At 44.7% G+C, this 14516-nt stretch overlaps 1 protein-coding gene across 6 annotated transcripts in view; it reads left to right on the forward strand.

The window, feature by feature from the left end:
• The window catches only part of Fhos (Formin homology 2 domain containing), a 59434-nt gene that overhangs the window by 6105 nt on the left and 38813 nt on the right, over window positions 1-14516 (forward strand). For 3 of the 6 annotated variants that reach the window (XM_069061120.1, XM_069061110.1, XM_069061139.1), the window contains exons 2-6: window positions 555-635; window positions 824-941; window positions 1011-2678; window positions 2736-3627; window positions 4486-4531. In XM_069061120.1, coding sequence (XP_068917221.1) covers window positions 555-635; window positions 824-941; window positions 1011-2678; window positions 2736-3627; window positions 4486-4531 — 2805 coding nt within the window. Of the gene's footprint in view, window positions 1-554; window positions 636-823; window positions 942-1010; window positions 2679-2735; window positions 3628-4485; window positions 4532-8885; window positions 9047-12568; window positions 12813-14516 lie in introns of those variants that run through there. The other 3 variants (XM_069061186.1, XM_069061169.1, XM_069061130.1) reach the window with 2 other exon arrangements.

Consider the following 14516-nt stretch of genomic DNA (forward strand, 5'->3'; position numbering starts at 1 on the left):
ATTTTCGATTTTTTATCCACGACCGTAAACCCGACGGTGTGATTTTTCTGTTTTTCACGACGGCTCATTTAGGAACGAAAGCGAAACGCACGCCGCTATTAGTAGCTTCCTGTCTGGAGCCGTTTCCGGTTCTTGTTTCGGCCCGACGCGACCATCCTAATCAGTTCCAATAAGCGAACGCTTAGTCATCAATTGGACAGATCATTTTCCGGCCATCCGGAGGAAAAATCCTTTGGAAACGGTGCGATCTTGGCCGTGCCAATTCGCAGATCGTCGACGGATCCCGTCTAGATTTGTACACACTTTGTTCTTTTAATTAGGCGTTTATTTTATTGCCGAATTATTCCGCGAGAATCGGCCTAATTGGGCATTGTTCCGGTGGGAAAACGGACCAATTAGAGGATGCGTGGGAGGATCGCTCCGGGAATTTTAATCCGGGTTATCGGATCGCACAGATAAAACGGTCATGAATTTTGGAGAGGTCGAAAGAAGGGCAACTAAATCTCGTTAATCCGGGCCTGCAGTTCGCCTAATACCCGGAATATCTTTTCCAGGTGCCTTGGAACAAATCATCGAATTCCTCCTCGAGCTACTCGGCACCGACCACCAACAAAAAAGAAGCCACGCAGGCCAAAGTAAGAACAATCACCCGACGACTTATTTATACTCTTTAAAAAAACAATTTGAAATGTCTAGTCCTAGTCGGTGCCAATTACCACAATTCATTAACAACCTTAACGATGTGTTAATCCCGGTGTTTAGCACGCCGGCGCCCTCACAAATACTCCACATACCAGCTGTCTTAACGCAATTGTTGTTGCAGTACGATTCGAGTTTTGGCAAGAAGAAAACCGCCGAAGATGACAAGAGCGCGACGTCTAGGATCGCCTCCAAGTACGGCGCCTACGGGTCAGGCTACCAGCGCGACACCAGCGCGTCAGGTACAGTCTACCAGGACAATTCGATGTCGCCAAATCGGGGCGAACTAACGACTAGATTTTTTTTTGTAGGGAGTTACTCGAACCGGCTCAAGCCGGCCCTGGACAAGAAGGATGTGAGCCACCCCCCGGTGTCGTACCGCGCTTTGGGGCGGACCGCGCCCCGGTCGCGCGACCCCAGCCCCGACAAGAGCTCTTCGTCCAGCTACAACTACAACAGACTGTACCCCACAAGACCTTACACCAGATCGACGAGTAGGGAACCGGACCCTTCCCCCACCATTCCGAAATACACGGGGCGTGCGTCTCTCAACAAGGACGATTCGTTGAGCCGTCGCTCTTCTCTCAGCCGGGAAGACTTGTCGGTGGCGGCGAAATACGGAGGGAGATCCTCCATCAGCAAAGACGACGTTCCGAGGTACGGGGGTCGGACGTCATCGAGCAAGGACGATCTGGTGCCCAGGTACACGGGGAGGTCCTCCCTGACCAAAGACGACCTCTCCAAGTACAGACCGACGAGTCGCACCACCTCTCGCGAAGATCTGTCGTTGTCTTCCGGCTCGCAGAAGTACATCAACAGCAGGTTCCTGCCGAAGAACTCGGTGGAGAAGAGTTACACCGCGTACTCTAGGCCGTCGTCGATCAGGTCTCACGAGGCGCTGAGGAAGAATCGAGAGTTGTTGAACGCGCTGCACGTGCAGCAGGAGCAGGAGAGGGCGAGTCGCCCCACCAGTCGGTGCTCGTCCATCGCGCCGGACGACCACGGGGTCAAGACGCCGCTGCCGACGCAGAAGGAAACCGCGATGGAGATGGAGACGGTGAACACCGTCACCAGGAGCACTTCACCCGGCGCTACTGCCAGCAACATCGCGAGGGCGCGCCGCAGCGAGATCGCCAAGATCGTCGAAAAGAAAATAACGCGACCGAAGAATCGAATCGGGGTCGAAAAGGAAGTCCAGTCGGACCGAGTGGATGATGCGAAGAATTCCAGGGTTTCGGGGGCGTCGAGGACGTCGGCGACTCCGTGGAGTTCCTTCTTGGACATGAAGTTCTCGAGTCCGAACGACAAGCAGAAGAAGAAGGGCGACTCGAGTCCGAAGAGTATTTCGAGGAACAGCTCGAATAAGAGTCTGAGTCAGGAGAAGAAGTCGCCGCCCAAGACAAAAATCTCGCCCCCCAAACAAAACCTCCCCCCGCAAATCCCCAAAAGCGACAGCTCCAAGTCGACTTCGCTACATTCCATTAACGCCACGAACAAAGATTTCAGGAAGTCGGTGCTGAACATGAGCACGGAGGGAGGCGGGAAGAAGAAGGTTGGGAGGAGGAGTAACTCGGCGAGTTCTGCCGAGTCCGAGACTGAGGTCCAAGCGTCCGAAGCCACGGACGTTTCGGAAAATCTAGCTAGTTGTCCTTCGTACCACAAGAGTCACTCCTCGGGGTCGAAGTTGCCTCAGTTGCAAAAAGTTTCCAGCAAGGCGTCGTTGCAAAGGAGCAGAAGATCGCCGAGTTCGGACGCCAGTACCAGTTCGTCGTCCACCAGCGAAGAAGAGAAGAAGAGCGACGTCAAGGTGACTTCTTCGCGGACTTCAATCGCTGTGTCTTCGGCTGACGAACTGTCGACCGATAAGTCGCCCAAGCCGCCGCCCAGTCCGAGGCTCAAGTCGGAAGCTGAGGCCAAATCGTTCTTGATGAGGGCCTTGGCTCCGGTTACCAACTTCTTCAAAACGGCAAAATATCAAGGTTTGTATTTGTATTTCATCGTTTCCAGTCCGTTTGCTAACAATGTGTTTTTGACAGATTCAAACGAGAAAGTTAGCTGGATGGAGGGTACCATCAGTGAGTCTGCACCATCGGAGAAGCCCAAAAGCGACCAAAGACCTGGAAAGTTGTTCAAGAAGGTCGAGTCAGGGGAGCGCGCTTGGTGGTTGGACGACACCACAGCATCCTCATCTTTGCCCAGGGACTCGGAAAAGACTGGAATTGCTAGACCTAAAACTCTGTTGCGTCACGTCGAGTCCGGAGAGCTCGCTTGGTGGCTGGACAAAAACGCCGAAATCCCAGAAGGTGTGCAAGTCTACCCCGACGAGTCCAAGATGAAGATCTTCCGTTTGGACAGCAGCGAAAGCTCGGATCCCAGCAAAAACATCATGGATCCGGAGTACCAGGAGCGCCACAAGATCAGACACATCGACTCCGGGGAGCGCTCCTGGTGGCTCAACAGCGCCGAGAACATCCCCGAGATGGTGCAAGCTCGGGAGAGCAAAACCGAACAACCCAAGTTCGCTATCAGACATCAGGAATCGGGGGAGAAGGCGTGGTGGTTGAAGAGCAACTCGCACTCGGAGGAATTCGACGCCACGCAAGCCCCTCTAGGTGACAGGGCTAGTCCCGAAGGAGTGGAAATGCCCAAAGAGGGACAAGAAGGGCGATTGAGTCCGTACGATAACGTACCGGTGCAAAACAGGGGAGGGAGTAAGGGGAGGAAACCGAGTAATTTATTCATCTCGAGGCACACCAACATTGATGAGATTTTGGGGGGTTGCGGACAGATGTGGAGTCCACTGATGGACAGGATTTTTGAGTACAGAGACGGAAAAGGGGGGGAGGATAAGTGTATGGAGATAGAGGCAGGACAAGTGAGGATTCATGACAGTACCGCCCAACGGGGGGTGATTCAGCCTGCCAGGATGTAAGTATTTGACGTGTGCAAGAAAGCTGTTGGGAAAGAGGTGGCGAAATGATGTTGCAAAAATTGTAAGATGGGACAGAACAACAAAAATGAAGACTTGATTTTAGATTACTTTGGATCTTAGATTTATTTGTGTTGTTTTATTTTTTATAATTTCTGAAATAATTGGTATCAAAATTGTTTGTAAATTTTTAAGTTTTTGGGAGACAAGAAGTTAAAAAAAAATGTATTGGAGAGTGTATCGAGTTATGAAATGTAAAACGACGACCGGAGGATTCACGTCTCGAATGTAAATTGGACTCTTCAAGGTAAACAGAGTCCAATATAAATAAAACCGAAGGAAACACAACGAAATTAATAGTAAGGCGACAAAAAAGTTGAATAAACATCGCGAAGGTTTCTTGACAGATTAAAACTGAATGTTACGTCAGCGTGGAAAAGCAGAAGGACCGGGTGGGAAAAGAAGTGAAATGTTCACATCTGGTCCTTCGAGCCGGATCCGTCCCCGTCGAGAGAAGCTCGAGTGCACTTGCACGTTTGCGAAACAAGGCACTTTCGCAAAAAAACGGGACGGCTCGGCCATTAAAACGTTGAAAAACTACGACACTCGTTAAAATATTCACTAGTTTGCATAATAAAAACCGTTCCCGAGCGAAATGGAAAGTTATGTCCCGTGCACAATTTTTTCCTAGTCGTCGACGACGATATTTACGCACCCGTCCACCAAATTAATCCCGATTAAAATATTACCACCGCCCGGTGGTATTTGTAAACAATCGTTGCGAGCGCTTCACCTCTTTCCCGTTCGCACAAAATTACAGCTTTGCCGGTACTTAAGTGGTCAATGTTTCGTTCCAGTGACAACATCGGTGGTTTCCCGAAGACCTTTTCGTCGTACGGAAAGGTAAGCGATTTGTTGTTTAATGACCCCACCGCCATTTGCATTTTAATCGCCTCTCCTGAGCGCACATAACGCAACGGAAGAAAAAAATCACCGGCTTTATGAATAATCATCCGTGACGTCCATTCAACGGCCTTTTCCTCATCGATAACGTAACATTCGAGATGATAATAATGGGAGATTTACGACGGCCGCGTCGTAAAACCGGCCACCGGACGCATTTACGTTGCGTTACCGTTACGTGTACGGCGACGTTTGTGTGTTGTTTTTTCTTTTTCGCGTTGTGTCGTTTGCATTTCGATCGGGAGCGGATTTCGCTGCTAATTGGACGTTGTCCGTTTTGAAAAAATGCGAAGCCAACCTTGAATGGACGCCGACCACATTCTAGCGTTATTGTTTTACGTTTGTTTGGTGAGCGGTTAGCAGATGGATATGGAAACTGTTTCGGTTCTGTCATTTGTTGCGTCTGCTGTGTTACGTAAAATGCGGCCTTCGTGGGCATAGAAAGGACGACGGAACAATTAAGTGCATTGGAAAAAACGGAGCGGCGTTGATGCATTCAAATGCAAAGCGACACAGGAAAAACAATTTATTATTACGAAGTTGTAATTTATGGATGAATTTATTAATTCTTATTAGACAGAAATTCCCTAGAGAAAATGGACAAGGAAAATCCATTATGTCTTTGTATTTAGCAAATTCGTTATTGGTTTTACATTTTTTTTTTCAATTGCCCCAAAAAAAACCCCTGATTTTTATTTCGCAGCTGTGCAAAAAAGGTCGCTATCTTGGCAGTTGAAATGAATACAAATCTGTTAAACAAATTTAATTTTTAGTCGATGGTGCCATAAAGTAGTATTTTTCGGTTTGATTATCTCGACATCAAAGCATTATTTTTCGTCCTAGGCCGAAAAATATTTTTCGTCCGCTATGTTGTTAAGCAGTGAATAACAATCGAAAACAGTTGAGTTGTCAATAACACACTGGCAACACTCAGGGCTGTTAAGGAAGTTTTTAACAGCCCGCATTTTTTCAAAATTATTATGGATCAAACGTCACTTCGACAACGGAATGGAAGTTTCTACGAGTATTTTTATTGCAATCCACTAAAAAATAATGTATGATACATGAATTCCAGCAAATCGTCCGAAATATTTTCGTTTTCGCCCGAGTCTGAGTTTTCTGGCCGAGGCGCAGCCGAGGCTTGAAAACAAGCGAGGACAAAAGAATTTTTTTGGCAGAGGTGCACATTAAGTTTTTTAGGCGGTCGTACGAACTACAAAGCAAGAGACATCATTGAATATCAAGAGATGAATTTTTTGAAAAAATACAAAATTCACATTTTTGTTTATTTTTTTTTTATTTACTTTTTTTTCTTCTGCATGTGCACCACATCTTTCCGTTGCGGACACGTTGTTGCTATACGTTTCTGATTTGTCGTCAATAGTAACAATTCACCTTGAACCACCTCGTAACAAGAAACACAAACTTGTCAGTGTTATTTCAGTTTATTATACATATTTTGCTCTGATTGGGACGCACCTCGAGACCAGCTCTCCTGTCAAAAAAAATAATTACCCGCATTTATTTTCACCTCAACGTAATGACACGTGACGTAACCGAACGAACGACATCGACGTCTTTGTCTCGGTCGTCATCTCTTGCAGATCGTCCACTGTCATACAAAAACATCTGCAACAGTTCTAACTACCGGCTAAATTTATGCCAGTGCAGCCTCATCAAGCACAACAATGGTGAAACAAAAACTACCAGTTGGGAGCTTCTCGAAACCCATGAAGTTAATTTCTTTGGGAACTGCATACCCACAAACATGTTATTATTTACAGTTTACATTACTGTGTTGGTAATTAGAGGATTTTTGTTGGTTTTGTGTATTTTTGAGTGGCCGTGTTAATTCTAGACGAGCTTTTGTACACAGTCCTTGTTTGCGCAGCCGATTTCGTCACAGGGACCGAATTTTAGAAAAGCAAGAAGTTCTTCTCGGGTCGGATCCACACGTCCACCCTGTATACAAACCCAGAAAATTATCGATCACCGAGCCATTATAGACCCAGCGTGTGGAACAAATGTAATACTACTTCCTGCCCTTGACCGCCGTAATAAATTATTCCATCCACAGTAGCATCTAATTAATAATTTTCTTTCACTCGGTGCCACCGACCCCCGCATCCCGTCCGGCTAAATGGGGCAAGGTAATATCTGGTGTACCGAACTTTCCACACTGGTAACGAGTTAATATACACGGCCGCGAGATTACCATCGGATTTTACCGATGATGGGCGTAGCTGTCCCGGAATATGGGCCGGTGGATGTAATTTTAGAGGCGCCAGCATGGCAACTTTCCACGATTCCGTCAAGGATTCCCAGCTGCACCGCGTCCTGATTTATGCGTCGCTCTGAAATGCACACACGGAAAAAGTCCGCACACGCACCGTGATTGTGCAACGTGTCCAGCTGTCGACGCATTTCGTTTCGGTGAATTGATCGGGACGGGTGTTGCGGGCTTTATGGGGGACAGGTGGAGGGATCAATCGCTGAGGGGGGTCGGGATGGGGCGCCGAAAAGGAAAAGCGGAAGGAAACGACACAAAGCAAAGCAAAATCCACTTTTTGTACGCATAGTCTCAAAATCGGTATTTCCCGGTTGTCCTCGGAGTGCGGAAACAACGACTTCCCGCACGCGGTGTTTTTTACTTTAATTAATTTTAATTATAAATATTTATATAATTTTATTATAAAACAAATAAGAATAAAATTTAAAAAGGTAAGATTAATAACAAGGCCTTGAAAATGTTAAATTATTTACTTTTTTTTAAATTTTATTTTTAAATATTTTTGAGTTATTCGTTACAAAAAATATTGTACCTAACTTCTGCGGGAAGAAATGTCTCGCGTTCGCACTAATGCAGCACTCCCTGCGGCCGTGTCGTAAACAAAGTGCTCATGCGGGAAATTTCACTTCCCACATACGTTAGGTAAATAACTATCTTAGGTGTTTTTTTTTTCAAATTTCAAAAAAGTGTTTTCAACTTCCTTTTCAAATTCGTGCAGGACCATTTTTCCCCCTTCAACATGGACATGATACATACTACAGTGGGATGACAAAAATTTCGAAAATTTGGTTCGTTTCGAGAACTTTATTAAGTTTGACAAGATCCTTCCAAGTAGAACGTTCACGAGGCACGAGTGGGATATAACGGGTGTTTTTTTTAAATTTGGCGTTGGAAGGGTCGATTGTCAACGCACCATCGGATTACAACTCTGATCAGCTGTTTAAATCTAACCTCACTTTTTCCGTTGTTTGTGTTTTTAATCTGCATTTTGCAAAATCAGTGTTTTTCAGACGAGTGGTTCATTCACAATCGATTCTTCCACGCCAATATATCTTTTTAGGAAAAAACATTCAAAATTTTACTCCCCTCAAGCCCCTCAAAGCAAAATGTATTATGTACTTTGAACAGACTGAGACAAATTCATTAAGTTATTTTATTTTTCATAAAATTGTTTTTTTTTTTTTTTTTTGATATGATCCGGCACCATTGCAGCGTCCTAAATATGCAACCAATTTAACCAGATTTTTGATGCACTGTCTGTGTCAAAAATCCAATTTTATTCCGCCAAAGTGTGCACCAGTCACGTTCACTTTTGGTTTGAACCAGTTCCGCGAATAATCCGTGCCAGATGACGCTCTCCTCGTTTATTTGCCAACATTTTACCACAATTTAGAAGCCATATTTCTCATTGCCCATGCAGACGCCGCACCATTTCCAGACCCACGATCAGATACGTACAATTCCGTTCCCATAACGGTGCCCATATTTAGATTTTTCGCCCATTTAAAAACTTTTCATTGTTCCGATTAGACAAATAAGTCCATTTCGCCGAACCATCAGATACTGCGACACATTACCATTCTGAACCCGGTGAGCTTTGACCGCGTGACCGTGACGTCATCGGTTCAGTCCGCGGTCCGCTCATCTGCCGGACGATTTTTTTCCCGTCAGTGGTGTGCGGAAGTTCCGACCCACATCTCGTGCTGTGACAGATCTAGTTGTCTGGACCTGTCATTTTTTGATAATAGTGTTCATCAAACATCACTGTTCACGCCGGTAAGATTGACCGCGTGACCCTAACGTCACCGATTCAGTCCTCGGTCCGCTCATCTGCCGGTATGTAGACAGGTGAGCGTCCAGTGGCGTGCGGAAATGCCGTGACAGATCTAGCCTGGATGTTCTCGATTTGTGATTTTTTCGCACGGCTCGGCCTCCTCGTTAACACACAATCGGAGATTCGGAGCGAAGTTGTGTGAGTTTTTTTTCGGTCCGACGAAAAACGAGCAACGCCGCAGTTCCAGGTGTACGTTCTTCTCCGTCTGCGGTGGCGCTGCCGACAACGAAACACTTGCCGATCGTCGAGAGGCAGTCGTGAAACGATCGCGTTGAATATCGGACGGTCGAAGAGTTCGCCTTACCTGTGCCAACTATGATAATCGCAGCAGGTAGCGTGTGACAGTGCTTTGTTCGCCTCCACGGCCGACGCGATGGGGGCTCATCCTTCGTCCGTCGTCCTGGGGGCGGCGGTTTTTCTCGTGCGGCGACTGGATCCCACCTGTGCCGGATATCGACACCGGATTCACTTTTATTGACACTGTTTTTCTTACCCGGCCGGTTCCGTCCGTTGCTACTTGACAGGTTCGGTTTCGATTTCAACGTTTTGTCCGGCGTTCGAGCCGTTTTCACTCGAACACGCCGTATATACCGCCACGTTTTCGGCCGTCCGATGTGGCGGAGGTGTGCTGGAAAAAATTCAACAGGGACAATGGGCGGTCGGCGATAACGAACAATTGAATTGGTTCGGTTACGATTCCGGAATCGATTGGAAAAATCGCTGATCGAACGTCGTCAACTCGCCTCCGACCAGATGGGACGTGTGTTGTTTGTGGTAAATTGGCCGTCTCGCGATTCGTTTGTTTTTGGGTAAACCTAGCCCACTTGATTCGATGCTCCCAACGGACGATTCTGTCGTTCTTAAATTTATTTGTTATTCGTCTCGTTCTCGCAGATAATACATGTACGAGCTGACACGGAAAATATGAACAGAATAAAAAATACACTCCACAAAGACACGTCGCAGCATTTAAATTCGACGGAGCACACGGCTTTATGCGAGAACAATTGAAATAAATTAAGGGAAATTGCCTCTGATACAATTTCCGAAGACGAAATCGCCGTTTCGATGCAACAGGTTTCGGGTAAATTCCCCTTCGCAGCTTGCTTCTTTTTTTAGCGGTCGATGTCACGGTGTTGAGGCCGACTGTGATAATTAGTGAAGTTCCGTGAACGTGTTTAAGGTAAATTACCCAATACTATAATAACATTGTTATTTTACTGATCTTGGCGAGGTAACAGTCGAAATCGAGAGCCATCAGGACGGATAAAAAATAGAATGGACTCGTTTCAGGGTAATTAAACTAAAATTGTGGTTTTTATTATGTAATTTGAACAGCGAAAGATATTGTTCGCAGGCAGAGATTGTTGTTTCCATGTTTTTATTATCTTTTTGTTCATAGCCAATTTAATTTTTTCCTTATTTTATTATCACTAAGAGTTTAAAAGCGTTTCGTCAGATAACGAACAGTCTAGTGAATTTCAAATGACAATTTTCAACGTAATTACCCAAAGGTATTTTTAAATGATAACAACACTTGTTCGTTCACGTGAATATATGAATGCACAATATTACCTTGCAATGTTTGGTTGCGTCACATTTTATCATGTTTTTGGGGCAAATTAAAGTAATATGTTAAATTGTCCGCGATTTTGGCTAATTTACCCGACGCTGTAATAATTTCCAAAACAAATCATTTCCTTCTGTCACTCGATTTTGTTGCAAAAAATAAATGATTTTGGGTAAAATACCTTAAACCGTCAGTGCGCCATACTGTAGACAGTTGCTTTCTGTCAAGGCGGCAGTGCTTACTTACTAAAAATAAAATGTTTGATTCGTTTTCTTATTGTAATAGAGTTTTAATAAGATAATTCGGTTTAAATCTGAGATTTTTATTTTTTCCGGGTAATTTAACACAGCGTGATAAAATAATTGCTTTGGAGATCCCATTTGTTTTTTATTTTTAAAAGGATCGCAAAGATATTTTAGAATAAGCTTACCGTCTCTCTGAAACAATCACGAAATATCTTTGAGGTAACGGTTTTAGGGTAACAGTTACGTTTGGGTTAACGTTTTTTGATAACGTGAGATTGACTTTGTGCGGCCTATTCTTATCAACCGCTTCAAATATTTGGCAACCGTTTTGGGGTAATTTACCATCACTAGCGACTTGATTTTTGCTTCGGGTGCCATAACACTCGGTTACCGGATTCGGGTAAATTTCACGCGAAACCAGAAATGCGCCGTGCAAGTTCCATGTCATCGGCCGCCTTCATTCCGTTGTTTTTTCGTCGATTTTTTCCGTAAACATGGACGGCAATTACCGAAAATAATAAATTCACCATGGCTAATTGCCATAAATTTCAAGGACCGAATCGGGTAACACCGATACCATCTGCCGGTCACACACCGAAAGCTCATGCATACGCAACGCGTTTAAAAACCTCCAAAGCAAATATTTTTTTTCCCAAATTTCTATTTGAATTTCTAATGAAGAATCGTCAGGCCGGCGGTTCTCGTATCCGCGGGACCGTTAAAACGCCATCGACTTTCGAAATTAAAACGTTTTGGTGTGGAAAAAAATTGTTAAAAAAAGACGTTCTTCTGGTCGACAAAAGACGGCCGTTTTTGTGCTGCGGTGTGTGTATAAGTCTGGCACCTATTATGTGTGGTTTTTTATTAGGTGAATACCACAAAGGTGAGGTAATGGTCTGAGATGGAGAGTATGGGAAGTGGTGTTGCAAATATTTTTGGTTTCCGATGGCGTTGGCGGGTTTGCTCGTGTACGTTACGTGAATCGGAATGATTGAATGCAGAGGAAAAATGAAAGCGCGGAGAAAATCCAATCGTGACCAAAGCACGGCGTGCAGAGGGAGCCAAATTTGAAAAATTGTGTTTCTTTGTCATTGGGTGTATAAATGAGACTAGAAAGATTTTTAAATTTTGAGTCAGTTTTCGTAAAAAAAAAACAATTTTAAAAATTTAGGAAGCTCCAAACAAATACATATTTTCAAAATTTTTAAAATACTTACTAATACGCTTGTCTTTGTAAATTAGATCAACAGTCAAATAACAAAGTAGACAAAATATGAAATAAAGTCATCAAAAATTTCAAAAATACATATTTTGTAAATTATAGTAGGTATCGGGTGTTCATTTAAATCTCCGGTCAAAGTTGGCGTTGAAGAGTCGATTGTGAACGCACCACCCGTGTAAAAACACAAACAACGCAAAAACTGTGGTAAGATTTAAACAGTTGATGCGTTGACAATCGACTCTTCAACGCCAACTTTGACCGGAAATTTAAATGAACACCCGATACCTTAAAAATAATTTTGTATTTGTATTTTTTTTTTCTCTTCAAAGTAAAACGGGTGACAAGAAGCAGTTTTGATTTTGACACTTTTGGCTGTACCGAGTTGAGTGTGTGGATCCGGTTCAAAGCTCCAATGACCAGACAGGTCTCAGACAATCCACCCACACCTCTTGTGATGTTCTTAAAATATGAAAATAAATTCCGGCAATCGCTTCTTCCACTAAAATACGTCCCATATCTCCGATAAATCAATACGACGATTCCCATCTGGAACCTGTCGCAGTTTCTAAATGAAAAAAAAAATAATCGCACACTTATTATTTTTCACATTATCTGAACCGTGGGCGTTTTACGGTTTGGGATTTAAATAATAATTTATCGCCCGAGTGTCAAGTGACGATAAGAACATTAATGGCTTTTCATGAAAAACGGTCGGCAAATCCTCGATATCCGGCATTCCAGCGTCGCACGTCCCAGAACGCCCCGACACCGGCGCCGCCATTGGCTCGGAGCGTTCTTCTGATTCTTCTGTCGCAGTGTGCCGCGTTCCGTCATCCGCAACCGACTACGCTTGAGGTTAGACGCACTGTGATGTACTTAGTGTGAAGTGCCCATAATGTCGCTGACATGTCGCGTACAGTATCTGAACGACATCGACCCCTTCTCGTACACCACCAACTTCCCGGACCCCGCCAGGCCGCCCCAGCACACCTTCAGCGTCACCTTGCCCCTCATCAACCAGCTGGCGGCCGTCCACAGGCTCCTCAAGTCGCCCCACAGGGTGAGTACAGGCCAGGGCTGCCGACACAATAAACCAAAAATCGACGAAATTTTGGTTTCCAAAGGAAAAAAAAATTATACGAAACCATAACGATTATAAATTGTGTGCGCATAAATCAGAGAGTATCCAGATGGGTTAAACATTATAAAAGTTTAATTTACAAGTTATCTGTAACAGTTGCCCTTCAAGATTATTTTTTATTGGGAAAATTCAGCTGTTTTGATGTTTCACATTAAATTTATTATTCCCAATAATAATATGTAATACTAAGAAATATATGTCTTATTTCTAATGGAATATAACGATAAATTAAGAGTATGTGGGCCGCAACATAACATTTTTTTTTTTTTTGAGTGAAGAAGCTTATCTGTCGAGGCTCAAGTGTGTCAAAGATAGTTTCGAGATTTTTTGCAGTTGACAGTTCTTTTAGAGACCGCAGATGCAACGTTTTCAATTTGCAATCGAGCGTGCTTTGACAGTAGCGCTGGCCGCCATCTGCTTTTCGTCAGAGGGGCCATCTTGCCGATGCGGCCCACGCCGCCGGCGAGCTAACCTCAAACCCGGTCGACCCGACTGCGCCAAAATCGGTCCAAGGAGAGCCATCCGAATTTCCTGATTTATCGGCGTCCAACTAGTTCTGCTGGAAGTAATTTGCATGCCATTCCAGAACCGCAACCGGTCCGGACCGAGGAGGAAAGAGCCCTTCCGGCCGACCGGTTCCCACGACGGCGAAAATTCCAGTCGAAAAACGCGACGTCCAGTGGACGTCACGACTTTTCGTCGTTCCGTCGAGCGCACCTTTCTAAAGCTTGCATAATTTAATTACTTCGTAATTACGTCGGGAATTTTTTTTCCCTCGCTCAGGTTGATGTGGCTCGAGTGTGGACAGCGCAAAAACTAGATAAACTTGACTTTTGAAAGGTACACTGCGCTTACTGGAAACTGCCGCTCTGATACCGTATCAATTCGTGGTGATTTTTCACCGCAGAAACGACGAGTCACTTTGCCAATTACCGCGAGGGAAAAATCCGGAGTTAATTTTGCAGTGCCGGCTTCCTGAAAGTCGGAGCGAGCCCTATCATGCGACGAACTGTACACTTTCTTCCACGATTTTCGTTTTTTCCGCGGACCGAGTTTCTCTCCGTCTCTCCCCTTAGGTGACGTTTTCCGATCTGGCGGAAAGTCGATTAAAATTTTTCCGCTCGGTGTACCCACTCGAAATCGATTTGGTGGAGCGATTGTGTTCGTAAATGGCTTTATTATTTGCCTGAAATAATTCACGCCATGGTCGAGTGAACTCGACGTTTATTGCCAACCGTAACTACGCAGTCGTACATATTTCTTTTCGGTGATGTTTATCAAATTGTATTAAAGTTGTAAAATGCAGATTTAAGATGGCGATTGTGTGTGTGTGTGTGCGGTTTTTTTCTCTACACCATTTGGCACCGCGTCGATGATTTATCGTCTTGCGGTTGGTACCGCGGAATGACGGCGGGGATTTCGTAACTGCACCAGGTTCACGGGCTTAAGTGATGGTGATGCGAGTCGGGCTTTATGTAGATGTTCCATCGAGATATTCGAGGACATGATCGGTTTTTAATTGATTCAAATTGAGCCAGTCCCGAGTCAAATGCAATAATTCTCTGATAATCGGACGATGTGACAACGGTGCATTAAAAATCGGGAGATAAAAATGAGAGCTCG

The sequence above is a fragment of the Tenebrio molitor genome, chromosome 1 (assembly GCF_963966145.1).
Source record: "Tenebrio molitor chromosome 1, icTenMoli1.1, whole genome shotgun sequence".
Classification (NCBI taxonomy): Eukaryota; Metazoa; Arthropoda; class Insecta; order Coleoptera; family Tenebrionidae; genus Tenebrio; species Tenebrio molitor.